Source organism: Gambusia affinis, linkage group LG13 (genome assembly GCF_019740435.1).
Source record: "Gambusia affinis linkage group LG13, SWU_Gaff_1.0, whole genome shotgun sequence".
NCBI lineage: Eukaryota > Metazoa > Chordata > Actinopteri > Cyprinodontiformes > Poeciliidae > Gambusia > Gambusia affinis.
Genome location: NC_057880.1, coordinates 27,688,119 through 27,701,983, shown reverse-complemented (window position 1 = coordinate 27,701,983; position 13,865 = coordinate 27,688,119). Strand labels below are relative to the sequence as shown.

The 13,865-nt window shown below is 48.7% G+C and overlaps 2 protein-coding genes across 4 annotated transcripts in view; one reads left to right on the top strand and one right to left on the bottom strand.

Annotated features, from left to right (window-relative positions):
• LOC122842785 (PH and SEC7 domain-containing protein 1-like) overlaps window positions 1-1,948 on the top strand; it is a 28,649-nt gene extending 26,701 nt beyond the window's left edge. For all 3 annotated transcript variants that reach the window (XM_044136950.1, XM_044136948.1, XM_044136949.1), the window contains one exon: window positions 237-1,948. In XM_044136950.1, the coding sequence (XP_043992885.1) occupies window positions 237-554 (318 nt within the window). In that variant the 3' untranslated portion in view covers window positions 555-1,948. The remainder of the gene's footprint in view (window positions 1-236) is intronic.
• Window positions 1,949-2,589: 641 nt separating this feature from the next.
• Window positions 2,590-13,502, bottom strand: nfkb2 (nuclear factor of kappa light polypeptide gene enhancer in B-cells 2 (p49/p100)). The gene is given in 22 exon segments (XM_044136911.1): window positions 2,590-3,024; window positions 4,188-4,299; window positions 4,351-4,616; window positions 4,701-4,803; window positions 4,879-4,982; window positions 4,985-5,192; window positions 5,364-5,441; window positions 5,595-5,650; window positions 5,653-5,941; window positions 6,110-6,217; window positions 8,211-8,300; window positions 8,388-8,497; window positions 8,563-8,714; window positions 8,868-8,987; window positions 9,066-9,217; window positions 9,302-9,400; window positions 10,799-10,839; window positions 11,253-11,328; window positions 11,403-11,445; window positions 12,306-12,373; window positions 13,114-13,225; window positions 13,366-13,502. Coding segments are annotated over 22 exon segments (2,598 nt in total). The 3' UTR covers window positions 2,590-2,950.
• Window positions 13,503-13,865: the final 363 nt, after the last annotated feature.

The following is a 13,865-nucleotide window of genomic DNA, read 5'->3' as shown; positions in this document are numbered from 1 at the left end:
ATGGCAACAAGCTGCCGGGGCACAGAGGGACGAGAGGTCCGAACAGAACCAGAACCTCAGAGGTTTAATTCCACGATCTGGGTCGGGAAAATTCTGCTTTCTGTGACCCGGTTGGACCAGCGGTTCTGATGGACCGGATCAGAACTGGTCTGATCGGTACTGAAGTATTCAGACCCAAGCTGTTTCACCGGAACCAGAACCCACTCCTGACCCAGTTCTGCTCCTCTCTCCTGCAGAAGACGCGGTACGGGACGTACGCCATGCTGCTGCGGGCCAAGATGGCGGACGGCGGCGCCGACCTGGCCGCCTTTGAGGCGCGGCTGTGCAGCGACGGCGGCCTACAGAGGGCGCACTCCAGCCCCTTGCTGCCCCAAGACGCCGCCGCCGCCCGGGACAAGAGCCGCGGCGCCAAGACGTCCCGCAGCCTGAAGGCCACGCCCTCCTCCTCCTCATCCTCAGTGATGAAGAGTGGCGCCAGTGAGGGGGCGGGGCCAAAGAACGGCCAGAGGGCAGAGCTTCAGAAGCAGAGCAGCAAGCAGGAGGAGGCAGCGTAACGTTCAGGCGCCGTTGGACAAAACGCTGAGGCTCTTTGCCCCCTTATGAGATGTTTGAGGTCGGCGGGAAAACAGACATTCATCCAGGAAGCACTTCCAGCCGTCGGCCTTTCACAATAAAAGCTTTATTTCCTGTTAGTAATTTCAGTGCAGCGAGCTGAGAGCGGTGTGTTCAGGGTCACCAACGCATCATAGGAAGTTCTAGTTGCATCGTCTCAGATGGAATCTGAGAGGGAACAACCGACCAGAACCAGAACCTCCAGAACTGTTCGACCAGAACCTTCATGTCTGCTTCCTTCAGGTTTTGCTGGAGACAAACAGGAAGTACGGAGAACCATTAGGGACAAAAAACTGATTCCCATTTAACCTGCAGATCAGTCGAACTGATGCAGAACCTCCGGTTCTGGACCCGGTTCAGGATTCTGGATCCGGCTCACAGTAAAAATTATCCAGATGTGAAATTCATTCACAGAATTTAAATTGAATCCTGAATTCAGGAACTGAGGAACCAAAGATCCTCTGTGCTGGAAGATATCTCACTCTTGTTTTTATTTGACCAGATTCTCTGTGTGTGTGTGTGTGTGTGCGTGTGTGTGTGCGTGTGTGTGCGTGTGTGTGTGTGTGTTCATAGTTTCAGTCAGAACCAGGCTGTAATTCTCTGCTGCTGCCACTGGGGTCAACAGTCAGTCAGACTGGATCAGAACCAGAACCATTCGGTACTGGATCTCTGCTGAGGAAGGTTCGATGTTTTAGGCAGAAGAATCAGGAAAGCTCACAGAACTGATCCGGTTCTGTACCCAATCAGAACCAGAAGTTAAAACATTAGAATGAAAGTTTTCTGCTGTTAACGGACCGGTTCTGATCCGCCTCCAAATGGCAGCAGAGGGAATCGGATCAGAACAAAACTCTTCATCAAGAGTCGGGTTCTTTTGTCCTCTGACCCATCAGAACCAAACTGGGTTCTGTTCGGATTTAGACTGGATCAGAACCTGAGGATGAGTGACATCAGGAGGTGTCCAGAACCGGGTCACAGAGGTACCACCAGAGCCGGTCTGGTTCTGGAACTTTCTGGTTCTGTTGGACCAAGCCGTCCTCTTCCTCAGGCAGATTAAGACCTAGACCGGTTCTGGTCGGTGTAGAGCAAACACAACCACTTCAGAACCAGAACTCTGCAATTTCTGGTTCTGTGTAAATAAGCTGGACTGGATCCAACCGGATCTCAGAAATCTGTTGTAAATAAAGTTGGACCTTCAGAACCGGAAGAAGCCATACAGCCGCACTTTGTTCTGAGTCAGAACCAGGCCGAATCGGACCGGAACCGGCCTGTGCTGTACAGACATCACTTCCTGTCTCGATCCATTGAGCAAAATAAAAACATGGACCGGAACCAAAAATCTGGGTCAGGTTTTTATTCCAGTCAGTTCTGTTCAGGTGGGTCCAGTAGGAAAAAACAGATTTTCCTTTAATTTAGAAAAATTTAATTTCAACATAAAAAATTCTTAATTTTAGTTGTTTTTTCCCCAGTTGGTTCTGATTTGTTTTTTGTTTTGGAAACAGGAGAAATTTTGGATTTTTTTGCTCTGCTGTGAGATTTTACCTGCAGAGATCTTCTATTCAACAGCGAAGCACACTCTGCTGATTATCAGCTGGTCTAAAACCAGTTTATTATTCCAGTTTAGGAATAATAAACTTCAGCCAGGTTAGAGAAACGACCAGATTACCTCAAACGCCTCTTAATGAACAGCGCCAAAGGTCAAAGGTCAGCTGATTTTTGTTCTAGTTCTGTCTGTCTCCTGTAGTAAAGGATTGGTGTAATTATGAGTGATGGCCAGTAGGGGGAGCTCTGCTCAGCATTTCTGTCCTCTGGATGGGAAGTTCTGATGTTTCCAGAACCCGTTTCCCTCTTGGAGGTTCTGATGGTTCTGCAGAGGACCGGTCCACAGCTGGACACGCCTGTCCATGTCCAGCCACAGCGCCTCCTGCAGGTCAGCTTCTCCACTACCAACCTGAAAGACGCGCTGTCCCTTTAAATCTCCACAGTTTAACAGCATTTATTCTCAAAGGAAACATTTTATCGGTTTTTACAACATTAAACATAATTTTGGCATCATTGATCTTCTGCACCTGACAGGTGAGTCAACAAGGGGCGGTGCTGCATTCAAACACCCCACAGAAACCAGGAAATTCCAGTTTTAGTCTTGATTTGAAGACGAATGAAACCGAAGGACATTACAATATAAATAAAAGTCAAAGTTCCAGTTTCTGGTGAATCAGCTCAGGATGAAAATGATGAAGGGAGTGATGTTGATCCATTTTGCAGCGTTTCTGCCTCCTCCAGCAGAACAAACACGTCTTCAACTGATCCTTCCTCAGCGGTCACATGATGCCACTGCTGCTCATTGATTGGTCATCTCCTCCTGCTGCTGCTCCTCCATTGGCTGGCTGCTGAAGCCGCTGTCCACCGTGGCGTCTGATTGGACAAAGACCAGGAAGTAAGGAACATCTCTCAGATCGGATCAACTTTTCCGAGAAGAACCTCACTGCCTCATCAAGTTTTAAAAATGACATCACTTCCTGTTTCAGAAACCTGGTTCTGGTTCGTTTTAATAACTAGAATTTATTTCTATTTAACTACTGTTGGAAGTTTTAAACCTCTGCTGGACGCTGCTGAAGCCTTTATTAGTTCTGAAAATGAAAATAATTAATTTTCACAACGTGCTAATGCTAACGCTCATGCTGGCATATCTAATAAATGTGATGAAATTAAAAATAACATTTCAGCAAGTTTTAAACTTATTTTTAATCAAAGTAAAAAAAAGAAAAATATTGTTTTTATTGATCTGTTGTGAAATTCTGATGTTTCTATTGGCTGGAAGCAGAAAATAATCAGAATTTACAGAAAGAAAAGCTTAAAAACAATAATCAGTCTAATAATTCACTGGGATAAACCAACTTTTATTGACCGACTGCATTTTAAACATTCTAGCACTAAACTGTCTAACTGATATGCTAATGCTTCTATTGCTTATGCTAGCACAGTCAGCGCTGCAGATGACGATGGGATATGGACCTCCTGGAGCTAAAGCAGCGCTTTTCAATTCCAGTCCTCAGGTCCTCCTGCTCTGCATGTTTTAGATGTACCTCTACTCCAGAGCAGCTGATTCAAATGATTGCATGACCATCAAGAGCTGCAGAAGCCTGTTAATCACCCACATGTTCAAACCAGGTGTGTGGCAGAAGGGAAACACCTAAAACATGCAGGCAGGGGGGCCTGAGGACTGGAACTGAGAAACACTGAGTTAACCCAACCATGCTAACCTGACCCATGCTAACCTGACCCATGCTAACCCAACCATGCTAACCTGACCCATGCTAACCTGACCCATGCTAACCCAACCATGCTAACCTGACCCATGCTAACCCAACCATGCTAACCCAACCATGCTAACCTGACCATGCTAACCCAACCATGCTAACCCAACCATGCTAACCTGACCATGCTAACCCAACCATGCTAACCCAACCATGCTAACCTGTCTCAACAGGAGGGAGGTCGGTACCTGGACTCAGTCTGAACATCATTCTGTGGCGTTTGGTTCTGGTTCTGTTTGGGTTCTGACCAGTCAGGCATACCTGAGCTGAGCTTGTCGTCTCGCAGCTCCGTGTTCCTCAGCAGCTGGACTCCCTCCGTCAGCCCCAGAGCCTGCAGCGCCTCCACCAGGCCTTCAACCGGACCACCACCCAGCTGCAGCACAGAGACACACAGTCAGAACCGGGTCAGGACCAGGTGGGGTACCTTGTAGTGCTGCAGCAGGGCCATGCTGGCCTGGAGGTGCGGCAGGGCCGTCAGCCCATGCGTCCTCGACCTGGCGCCCACCAGCGCCACCATGCCCAGCTTCTCGGCCAGCTTCATCCAGGGACACCAGGTCTGCGCCCCGCCAGCTCTGCTACCTTCTGACAGGTGGCTGCTCAGCCTCCCTCGCTGATTCGTCGCCTCCTCTGACCTCTGCCCGCCTGGCAGCTGAAACATTAAGGCGTCGTTCTCCATGTTCTTATCAGCACCTGAAAACAGGAGACGCTCACAGGTCACCTGGTGCAGCTGGACAGGTGAACCTGGTCCTCCAGGTGAACCTGGTGTTCCCTCACCTGCAGCGATCAGCATGGAGCAGAGCGTGGGGAAGCCCAGGCTGGCCGCCAGGTGCAACGGCGTGTTTCCTCCGAAGGTGCAGGTGTTGACGTCGGCCTTCAGCTGCAGAGCAGACACGGTGTTAGCAGGTGGAGCCCAGGTGGAAACGAGCCCCGCCCCTTCCTGTCGGCTGCTTACCTCAGTGATGAGCGTGCAGGCCACTTTGGCTGCAGACCTGCAGACACACAGCCACAGCTCAGCGCCTCGCCGACGCATCAGGGTCAGCGCAGGCTCCGCCCCTCACCGTGGTAGTCCGGCGTGTTCACCAGGTGTGCGTGGTGCTCTCCCAGGTGGGCCAGCAGGAGGCGGAGCGTGGCCGTGTCTCCGGCCAGCGCAGCCAGGTGAAGCGGGCTGCGGCCATCTTTGTCCACCAGGGTGGGGTCGGCCCCCGCCCGCAGCAGCACCTCCGCTACCTTCACCTGCCGCGTGATGACCGCCAGGTGGAGCGGCGTCTAAGGAGTGGGCGGATTCAGGACATCAGCTGGCCACCAGGCCTGGGTAGCAGAACGTAGCCAGTGCAGCTAATGTGGCTGGAATAGAAAGTGCAGCCTCGCTAACCTAGCATAACACATAACACTTAGCTTAGCCTAGCACAGCTAGCCTAGCCTAGCGTAGCAGGCTACCTGCTGCAGGTGGTTGCACCGCAGCAGCACCTCCGCTACCTTCACCTGCCGCGTGATGACCGCCAGGTGGAGCGGCGTCTAAGGAGTGGGCGGATTCAGGACATCAGCTGGCCACCAGGCCTGGCATAGCTAGCGTAGCATAACTTGTGTAGCTAGCATGGGTAGATTAGCGTAGGTAGCAGAACGTAGCCAGTGCAGCTAATGTGGCTGGAATAGAAAGTGCAGCCTCGCTTCTGGTGCATAACACTCACATCCAAGCAGTTGCTGCTGCAGCCGAGCAGGCGGACCTCACCCTGCTGGGGGGCGGAGCCTGACGTTGGAGGGGCGGAGCCTGACATCTGGGCTCCTCCCCCTGAGGGGAAGTTTGTGAAGCCTCCGGTGTAGAAAGTTCCGCCTCCTGGTCCTCCGTTCATCTGGGAGAACTGGAAACCTGGAGAGAGACGAGCCGTTAGAGACACCAGAACCAGAACAGAACCAGAACCTCGCCAGGTCCAAGCACTGAACACTGGGACCCCAAACGGTTCTGTTTCCTTCCTGTTTGGGTTCAGGAAGGTTCCCCTGAATTTGTCCCTCTCTGGAAATTAAATTAATCCTAAAGTTTTCTGGTTCTGATCGGCCCCGGGCCCTCCGTCGCGCCCTCGCCCTCCTCTCCAGGGAGGCGTGGGAGACATGGCTTCTTCCTCTGGACTTCCTCTTTGTCTGAAACCAGAACCAGAACCGGCCACGTTCTGGTGCTGCACACTCACCGATCCGAAGCAGTTGCTGCTGCACAGCCGAGCCGGGCGGACCCTCACCCTGCTGGGGGGCGGAGCCTGACGTTGGAGGGGCGGAGCCTGACATCTGGGCTCCTCCCCCTGAGGGGAACTTTTCCATATTTCAAAATAAACATTAAAATGTTCTAATATTTAATTATCAGCCTGATATTTGACATGATTTTTACCCATAAAACCATCTGGTTTAAAAAACATACGGCATTTATAGAAGATAATAATGTAAAAAATAAAAGACTAATAAAGCTAAAATGAACTATGAATGTTAGTAATAAATTGTGACTTTTCATGAATGTTTTTAGAAAGTTTTCAAAAGTGCAATAAATATATTCCCTCTTTAAGTTTTAATACAATAAAATTTGGTCTAACGGGATGAAGAGTTAAATTATGATGTATTTAATCCTCTGGCCTCCATTTTTAAAGTGAAATAATTTTATTTAGAGTGCTTCAATAAAATGTTTTTACCAGCATGTTAATAACTTCATTTAAGATTTTAAATTTGTTTTTCTTTCCTCAGTTTCTGATTATTATTTAAATTTATTATTTTTTTATGCTCAGTTTATCAGATGATATTTTCTTTGAATTTTCTATAAAGACGGAAAAAACAACCAAACATTTCCATAAATCCGCCTTTTAACTCAAAACGTCACATGCAGCAATGAATTGTGGGTAAGGCTCTTCGCCTGGATGCCGACTCAGCAAAAGGGCACACTGTGACCTTTAACCTTCAACATGAACGAGGGAGGGGGCTCGGGTATTCTGGGTTAAACCCGGTTCTGTTTATCCAGGTCACAGGAAGTGGATCAGAACCCGACCCGGTTCTGGTTCTGATCCGCTATCCAGTTTAACTTTCATGGTTTTTCAGGTTTTCCCCCAGAACCTTCAGCTTAGAGTCTGATGGTTCTGGTTCTGATCCAGTCAAACATTCAGAAGCTTCTGGACCCAACCAGGTTCTCCTTCCTGGTTTCCGACCAATCAGAGCCCAGAGCCTCTCTCTCCCTTTGGTCTTAGTTGAAAGAGATTTAACAAAGACTTTCAAAGTAAAGCTCGCAGAGTCTTTTCAGAATAAGAGTCTAGTGCTGTCAGCATAGAGGAGGAAGTGAAGGAGTCCGTTTCCAAGAAATGATCAGAGATCATGTGACAGCTCTTCATTCTGTACGGAGCTCTGCTGGGGCCAAAAAGTCTTTTAAAAAAAATTCATCTAAATGGTGCATAATTTTTTTAATTTAAAATATTGTATAGTTTGATCTGTTTTTGAGCCCCATGTAGCTCCGTTTAAGATCAGTTAACCTTTCTTTCCTCAGTTTCTGATTATTATTTAAATCCCAGCAATGCTCAGTTTATCAGATGATATTTTCGAATTTTCTATAAAGACGGAAAAACAACCAAACATTTCAGGTGAGCCTAACTCAGTCACATGCATTGAATTGTGGGTAAGGTCACTCACCTTTCTGGACTTTGTCACACAGCAGGGCACACTGTGACCTTTAACCTTCAACATGAACGTCTTGTCCATCGAGATTCTTCAGGTTAAACCCGGTTCTGTTTATCTGCAGGTCAGGTCAGAATGTGGATCAGAACCCGACCCGGTTCTGGTGTGTGTGATCACTGCTATCCAGTTTAACTTTCAGGGTTTTTCAGCGCCCCAGAACCTTGCTGTCTGATGGTTCTGGTGATCCAGTCAAACATTCAGAAGCGGACCCAATTTCCTGGTTCAGGAGCCTCCAGTTGATTTCGACTTTCAGCTCCTTGGCCTCCTGTGCTGTCAGCATAGAGGAGGAAGTGAAGGAGTCCGTTTCCAAGAAATGATCAGAGATCATGTGACAGCTCTTCATTCTGTACGGAGCTCTGCTGGGGCCAAAAAGTCTTTTAAAAAAAATTCATCTAAATAAAACTGAAAACTAAAAATGAGCAAATTTTTTTAAGGTTAAGTTTTTTAAAATTTGTATTTCTCACTGTTTAAAAATTATTTTTGAGTTTCAGTCGTTTTTTCAGGTGCATAATTTTTTTAATTTAAAATATTGTATAGTTTGATCTGTTTTTGAGCCCCATGTAGCTCCGTAGATCCAGTTCCAACCTGCTTGTGGGTGCCGTGTGTGGAGAGAAGTGAAGGCCTCCAGCAACCGTGTCTGTGTTCCCTCAGGTAGAATGTGGATCTCGATGTCGTCTGAGGAGACAGACAGGTGAGCCTCAGAGTGAATGTGTGTCATTGGTGTGTGCCAGCGACCGAGGTGAATGTGTGTCCAGGTCTCACCTGTGTCTGTGACTGTGTGTCACACAGCAGGAAGATCTCGTCTCCTCCCAGCACCGATCCGCACGTCTTGTCCATCCGCGAGATCTTCAGGTTGGATGCGTTGGGAGACTCTGCAGGGGAAACAGGTCAGAATGTGGCCAGCAGGGGGCGCTGTGTGAGTGTGTGTGAGGCTCACTGCTGTCGTAGATGGGGTTGGACACCACGGGTTTGAGCGCCCTGGTGAAGCCGCCGTTGCTGTCCTGCAGGAAGGCGGTGAAGCGAAGACGGACAATATTCAGGTCCATGACTGTGTCCAGGTCCTTGTGTGTGTCCAGGTGTGAAGTGTGTGTCCAGGTGTGAATGTGTGTCCAGGTGAATGTGTGTGTCCAGGTGTGAGTGTGTGTCCAGGTGTGAATGTGTGTCCAGGTGTGAGTGTGTGTCCAGGTGTGAATGTGTGTCCAGGTGTGAGTGTGAGTCCAGGTGTGAATGTGAGTCCAGGTGTGTGTACCTGTGAGCTGACAGTGAGTTCCTTTCTGTCTCCGCCTCTCGTCTCGGAGCCGTCGGGTCAGAACCTCGACCACGCCCTTCTTGGTCACATGGAGGATTCCCAGGTTGCTGAACCTGCCGGAAGTGACATCATCACTGCAGCTGTGAGCGCTTATTAGCAGGCTGTGGTTCTGTTTGGGTTCTGGTACTGACGAGGCGGTCAGGTCGTTGGGTCCGATGTCCAGGCTGCAGGTCCCGTTCTCGTTGCAGTGGCGTCCCACCAGGCTGTGAGCGTGGACCCGGGCCGGGTCGGTGTGGGTCACCAGCTGGACCTCCACCCGGGCGTGGCCCACGTAGTTGTTGATCTGTGGACCAGAACGTCGCCGGCGTCAACAAAACAGGAACCAGAACCGGAGAGGAGCGCAGACTGGTTCTGATTGGCTGCTCACCTTCACGGTCGGGTAAGTCCTCCGGTTCTTCTCACTGGACGCCCCCGGTAACCCGCCGTGGGACGGGCCTTCGCACTCGTAACGGAACCGGAACCCCCGCTGCAACGGCAGAACCAGAACTGGGTCAGAGCAGAACCGGGTCCAAACCAGAACCAGCCCCGACCTAACCCCACTGATAAGGGGCTGCAGGCTGTGACCTGCATCACTTCCTGTTAGTAAATGACTGTTGGACTAACAGGAAGTGACACGCTAACGGCCGAGGGGGAATCACCCGTTTCTCTGGAATTCCCACCTGAGCGGTTTTCTGTCCCCAGAGTTTTCCAGAGTTTTCCAGTTTCACTCTGAGGTTCTAACAGCAGAACTTTAAAACTTATTTACACATTTGATTAAATCTGAACATAAACATCCTGGAAACACAAACAGATCTGATCACTTCCTGCTCTGTAGTTTTAGACAACAATCCCTTTCCAGGCGGCCATGTTTCTCATTATTTTAATCTTAATCTGTGATTTCATAGTCTAAATAATATTTTATCAGATAAATAAACTGAATATTTGTGTCTAAAACTAAAAATAATCTGTGAACTCTTTATTCTAGATGGTCACAATGTCCAAGAGCTCAGAGAGAAATAATGACGTCATCAACATCACGACTGAAATACAGAAACATTTGTGGGCCGAACAGCCATGAGGAACCCCAGGAACACAGCCTGAGGTATGGAAGGCAAGTAGAGACAAAATTCAATAAATAGATACATAACTAAATCCTAAATAACATAACTAAAAACATAACAAAACAATTTAAAAGGCAAAATTTAAATGTTTTAAGAAAATATTTTAAACCTGTAATGAATTTATTAACATTATATTTCCAGAAAGCTTCTGTATGGAGAGCCAAAAGGGACAAAGTTTATTAAATTAATACTTCAATACATCACTAATTAAATGAACAATAAAACATGTTTTTGTTTAAAATAATGAGTGGGCAATAAACTTATTAAATATGTAAATAAATCATTAAAATAAAAACAGATCCACATTAGCCCCGCCCCTCCATGTTTCTGGTTTGACAGCTCAAATCATTTCATGGCGACGCTGCAGGAACAGGAACCAAACAATAATAACAATAATCAAATGAAATAACTAAATATAAATGGGATGAATTATCTGCAGCTTTAAAATAAGTTTTAATGATTTAATGAATTTATAGAAAAGCCTCAAAGTTCAAACATTCGGATTCTGTTTCAGACATTTAAATTGTTTTGTTGTCGTCGAGTCGTAAAGCTAAGAACTGTTAAACGGAACCTCAGGGGTCAAAGGTCAAACAACCCGAAGGTTCTTCTTCCTGTTTCTGGTCATCATTACACAGGTTCTGCTTAACCGGGTCAGAATTATTCTGTTGGACTGGAGGCTGTAAAAGGTTCTGGAACCAAACCAGAGGTCTGAATTCAGACAGAACCAGAACCAGCAGGTTTTGCTCGTTCCGGGTCAGACTCACCTGTTTGGGTTCCTCGATGATCTGGATGTACGGGCCGTGAGCTGCAATACAGAACAGAACCGGGTCAGAACCGCTGACTGACCGACAGTTTCCCTGAAACTTCTCTAGAAGGTTCTGGACTCCCTGGATCCGGGTCAGCAGGGGGTTCTGGGATGTGTTCTGGAATGGGTTGGACCGGCGGGTTCCAGGTATTAGAGAAGGGTTCTAGAAAAGTATGCTGGTGCTGGGGTCGTGGTTCTGACCCAGAACGACCTGCCACATAGAACCAGAACCAGAGAGCAGATCCGGTACCAGCAGCCAGTGGGTTTGGTACCAGAAAGAGGGATGTGAAGGGTTCTGGGAGCTCCTCCCTGTGAAAAGCCACAACTCCACTGACCCGGTCCAGTTGGTTCTGTTCTGGTCTGCCGGGCCTGCAGGATGTTTAGTGGGCGGGGCTAAAGCCAGAGCAACTCACCTGTCTCAGGTATGTACGGCTCCGTCTTGATCTCCATCGGAGGAATGAAGTCATAGGGGAGGAAGTTTGCTAACTGCTGCAGAAGAAGAGACATCAGATCAGAACCATCAGAACCCGATCAGAACCTCCTGATATCAGACAGGAACTCACCATGTTGTCGTCTCCGTAGTTCACGAACTGAGGTTCAGTCATCCTGCAGCAGAAGCACAGTAAGACACCGAGTGTGTGTGTGTGTGTGTGTTCTGGGTCGGCCCAGCAGAACCGCCTCAGATCCAAATAAAAGCTAGCAAACAGAAGCTCCCCCTCCCCCGCCTGTTTCAGTCACTTCCTGGAAGCCGACTACAGGAAAACCCCCAGAATCCCACAGTAGAAAGGGGCGGGGCTTCCAGCCTGCTGATGATGTCACACTGCTGCTATGGCAACCGGAGAGGCAAGCAGGAAGAGAACCAGAACCAGGAGGACAGAACCTCTGACATCTTCAGAACCTCCAGGCCCGATGATGATGAAGGAACGCAGTGAGGAAGAGGAGACACCAACCTGAAGCCAGAACCAGAACCAGAACCAGAACCTCCAGCAGTCAGAAACAGACCCGGCGTTCTGTGTTCATCTACTTCCTGTCTGGTGGTTTTTGACTTCCTTTGACTGTCTCTCAGAGAAAAACCCGACTGCCTGTGAGTCAGAACCGACCCGAGGCCCGGTTCCCCAGCGCCGGGACGGCCCCCAGCGTGGCGTCGGCCAATCAGAGCGCAACGTGAGGACAGAAACCTGAAGGGGGAAGTCGGCAGGAATCCACGGCGGGAGATTTTACTGACGGTTTCTGTGAAAGCCGTCGCCGTGGCAACACCTCTGCAGCCTGCCGCGACCTCTGGTGACCTGATTCTGGAGATCCAGGAAGGTTCTGGTTCTGGACCAAACGGTCATGATGCTGACCTCAGGTTGGTCACATGGCGCTCTACTGAGCATGCTCAGTCCAGTGCTGCTGTAGGACCAGCAGAACCTGGGGAGGAGGGGGTTCTGGAGGTTCTGAACCGGGTCGGAGTGATGAAGACGTACCTGAGCGCTCCGGCCATGTCTGGAGGTGAGGAAGAGGAGGACCGGATCTTCCTCCTGCCGGGTTTTCCCTGCAGAACACAAACAGACATAATGAGAGTCAAGAGATCGAATCACCGCCGGCCCAGAACCTCCTCTGGACCCGATAGGACCATCAGCTGCTCAGCAGGTCCAGAACCTCTAGAACCTCCTGGTCCAGCCTGGAGCTAGAATCAATCAGAACCTGGACCAGAACCAGAACCACCATCCCAAAGGCCAGACAGGTTCTACAGCTCAACCGGGTCATGGAGAACCTTCTGCTGGTTCAGAACTTCCTTTTACTCCCAGATTTCAAAGTAAAAGGATTCCACAATAAAAACATCCGGAAAATATCAGCATATTTATGATAAAAACCTGAATTATTTTTAATTATTTTACGTAAGGACAATCACAGACATCAAATCACGAAGCCATGAAAAATTAAAATCGATCATTAATCGATGTGATTTCGTCATTTTCCCAGAACCTCTTGAGAACAGAACCAGGATTACTGAAACCCAGCTTAAACCAGTAAACAGTAGCTGACCCCGTTTAAACGGGTTCGGCGCCAGTAGAACCGGGCTTCTTTCATCCGAAACAGTGATACTTTAAGCTCAGCTTCGGTTCGGATAACTACCGAACTTTGAAGGTGGATTCAACGGATTTTGAGCCTGGCCTCGCGTTTTAGCTCAGATTTAGACTCCAATTTAAACCCGTCCGGACTGTTTTGGCCCAGTTAGAACCCAGTTGGTTCCGTTGGAACCGTTTAGCAGTAAAAAATTTGAGTTTTTACCTGGTTTCTTTCTTCGCTCTTACTGTCCGCTTCTGTTCGCAAAAACTCCCGAACTGAATCCTGAAGCGTCAAACTGGCGCACGAGGAGGACGGGGGACTTCCGGTTCGGAATTTTCAAAATCAAACCTGCGATGTGTTTTTGTTTCTGTGCTGCTTCTTGTCTGTTGCTCCACCTGCTACTCGTTTGAGTCGCAGGTGGAGGACAGCTGGTGTCCCCCTGCTGTCTTCCAGGGACACTGTCCCACCTCCTACTGTGGTTCCCGGGGAGGGGTTTGCTCCTCCGTGGCGTCACCGGTTCTCCAGACTTTTGCTGAAGAACCGTTCTGTTGGTTCTGCTGAGACACATGGTCTCCGGTCCATGTGTCCAGAATGAGTCCTGCAGGACTCATTCTGGACACCGCAGTCCTTCAGCGACTCAAACAGTGAAGTAATTTCCTGAAGTTCGACCACTTTTACTGGTTTTATTTTGAAGCAACAAACAGGATCGGAAATGCCTGTCCCACTCTTTTGATCCGGCTTGACGCATCTCAGAGCCGTTGTCATGGTGACCTCAGGCTGTCAGTGCAGTCGGAAATCCCCGAACCTGCAGGGGAATTCCGGAGCCTCGGCAGGAACACGGCCATCTAATTGGTGGGAAAACAAGGTTAAGTCCCGCCCTCCAATGAAACAACAAGTGAAGAAAACGATCAAAATAAGCATCATAAACAGGATTTATGGTAAATCGGTAGAAAACAAATAGAGTTTCATGCGTT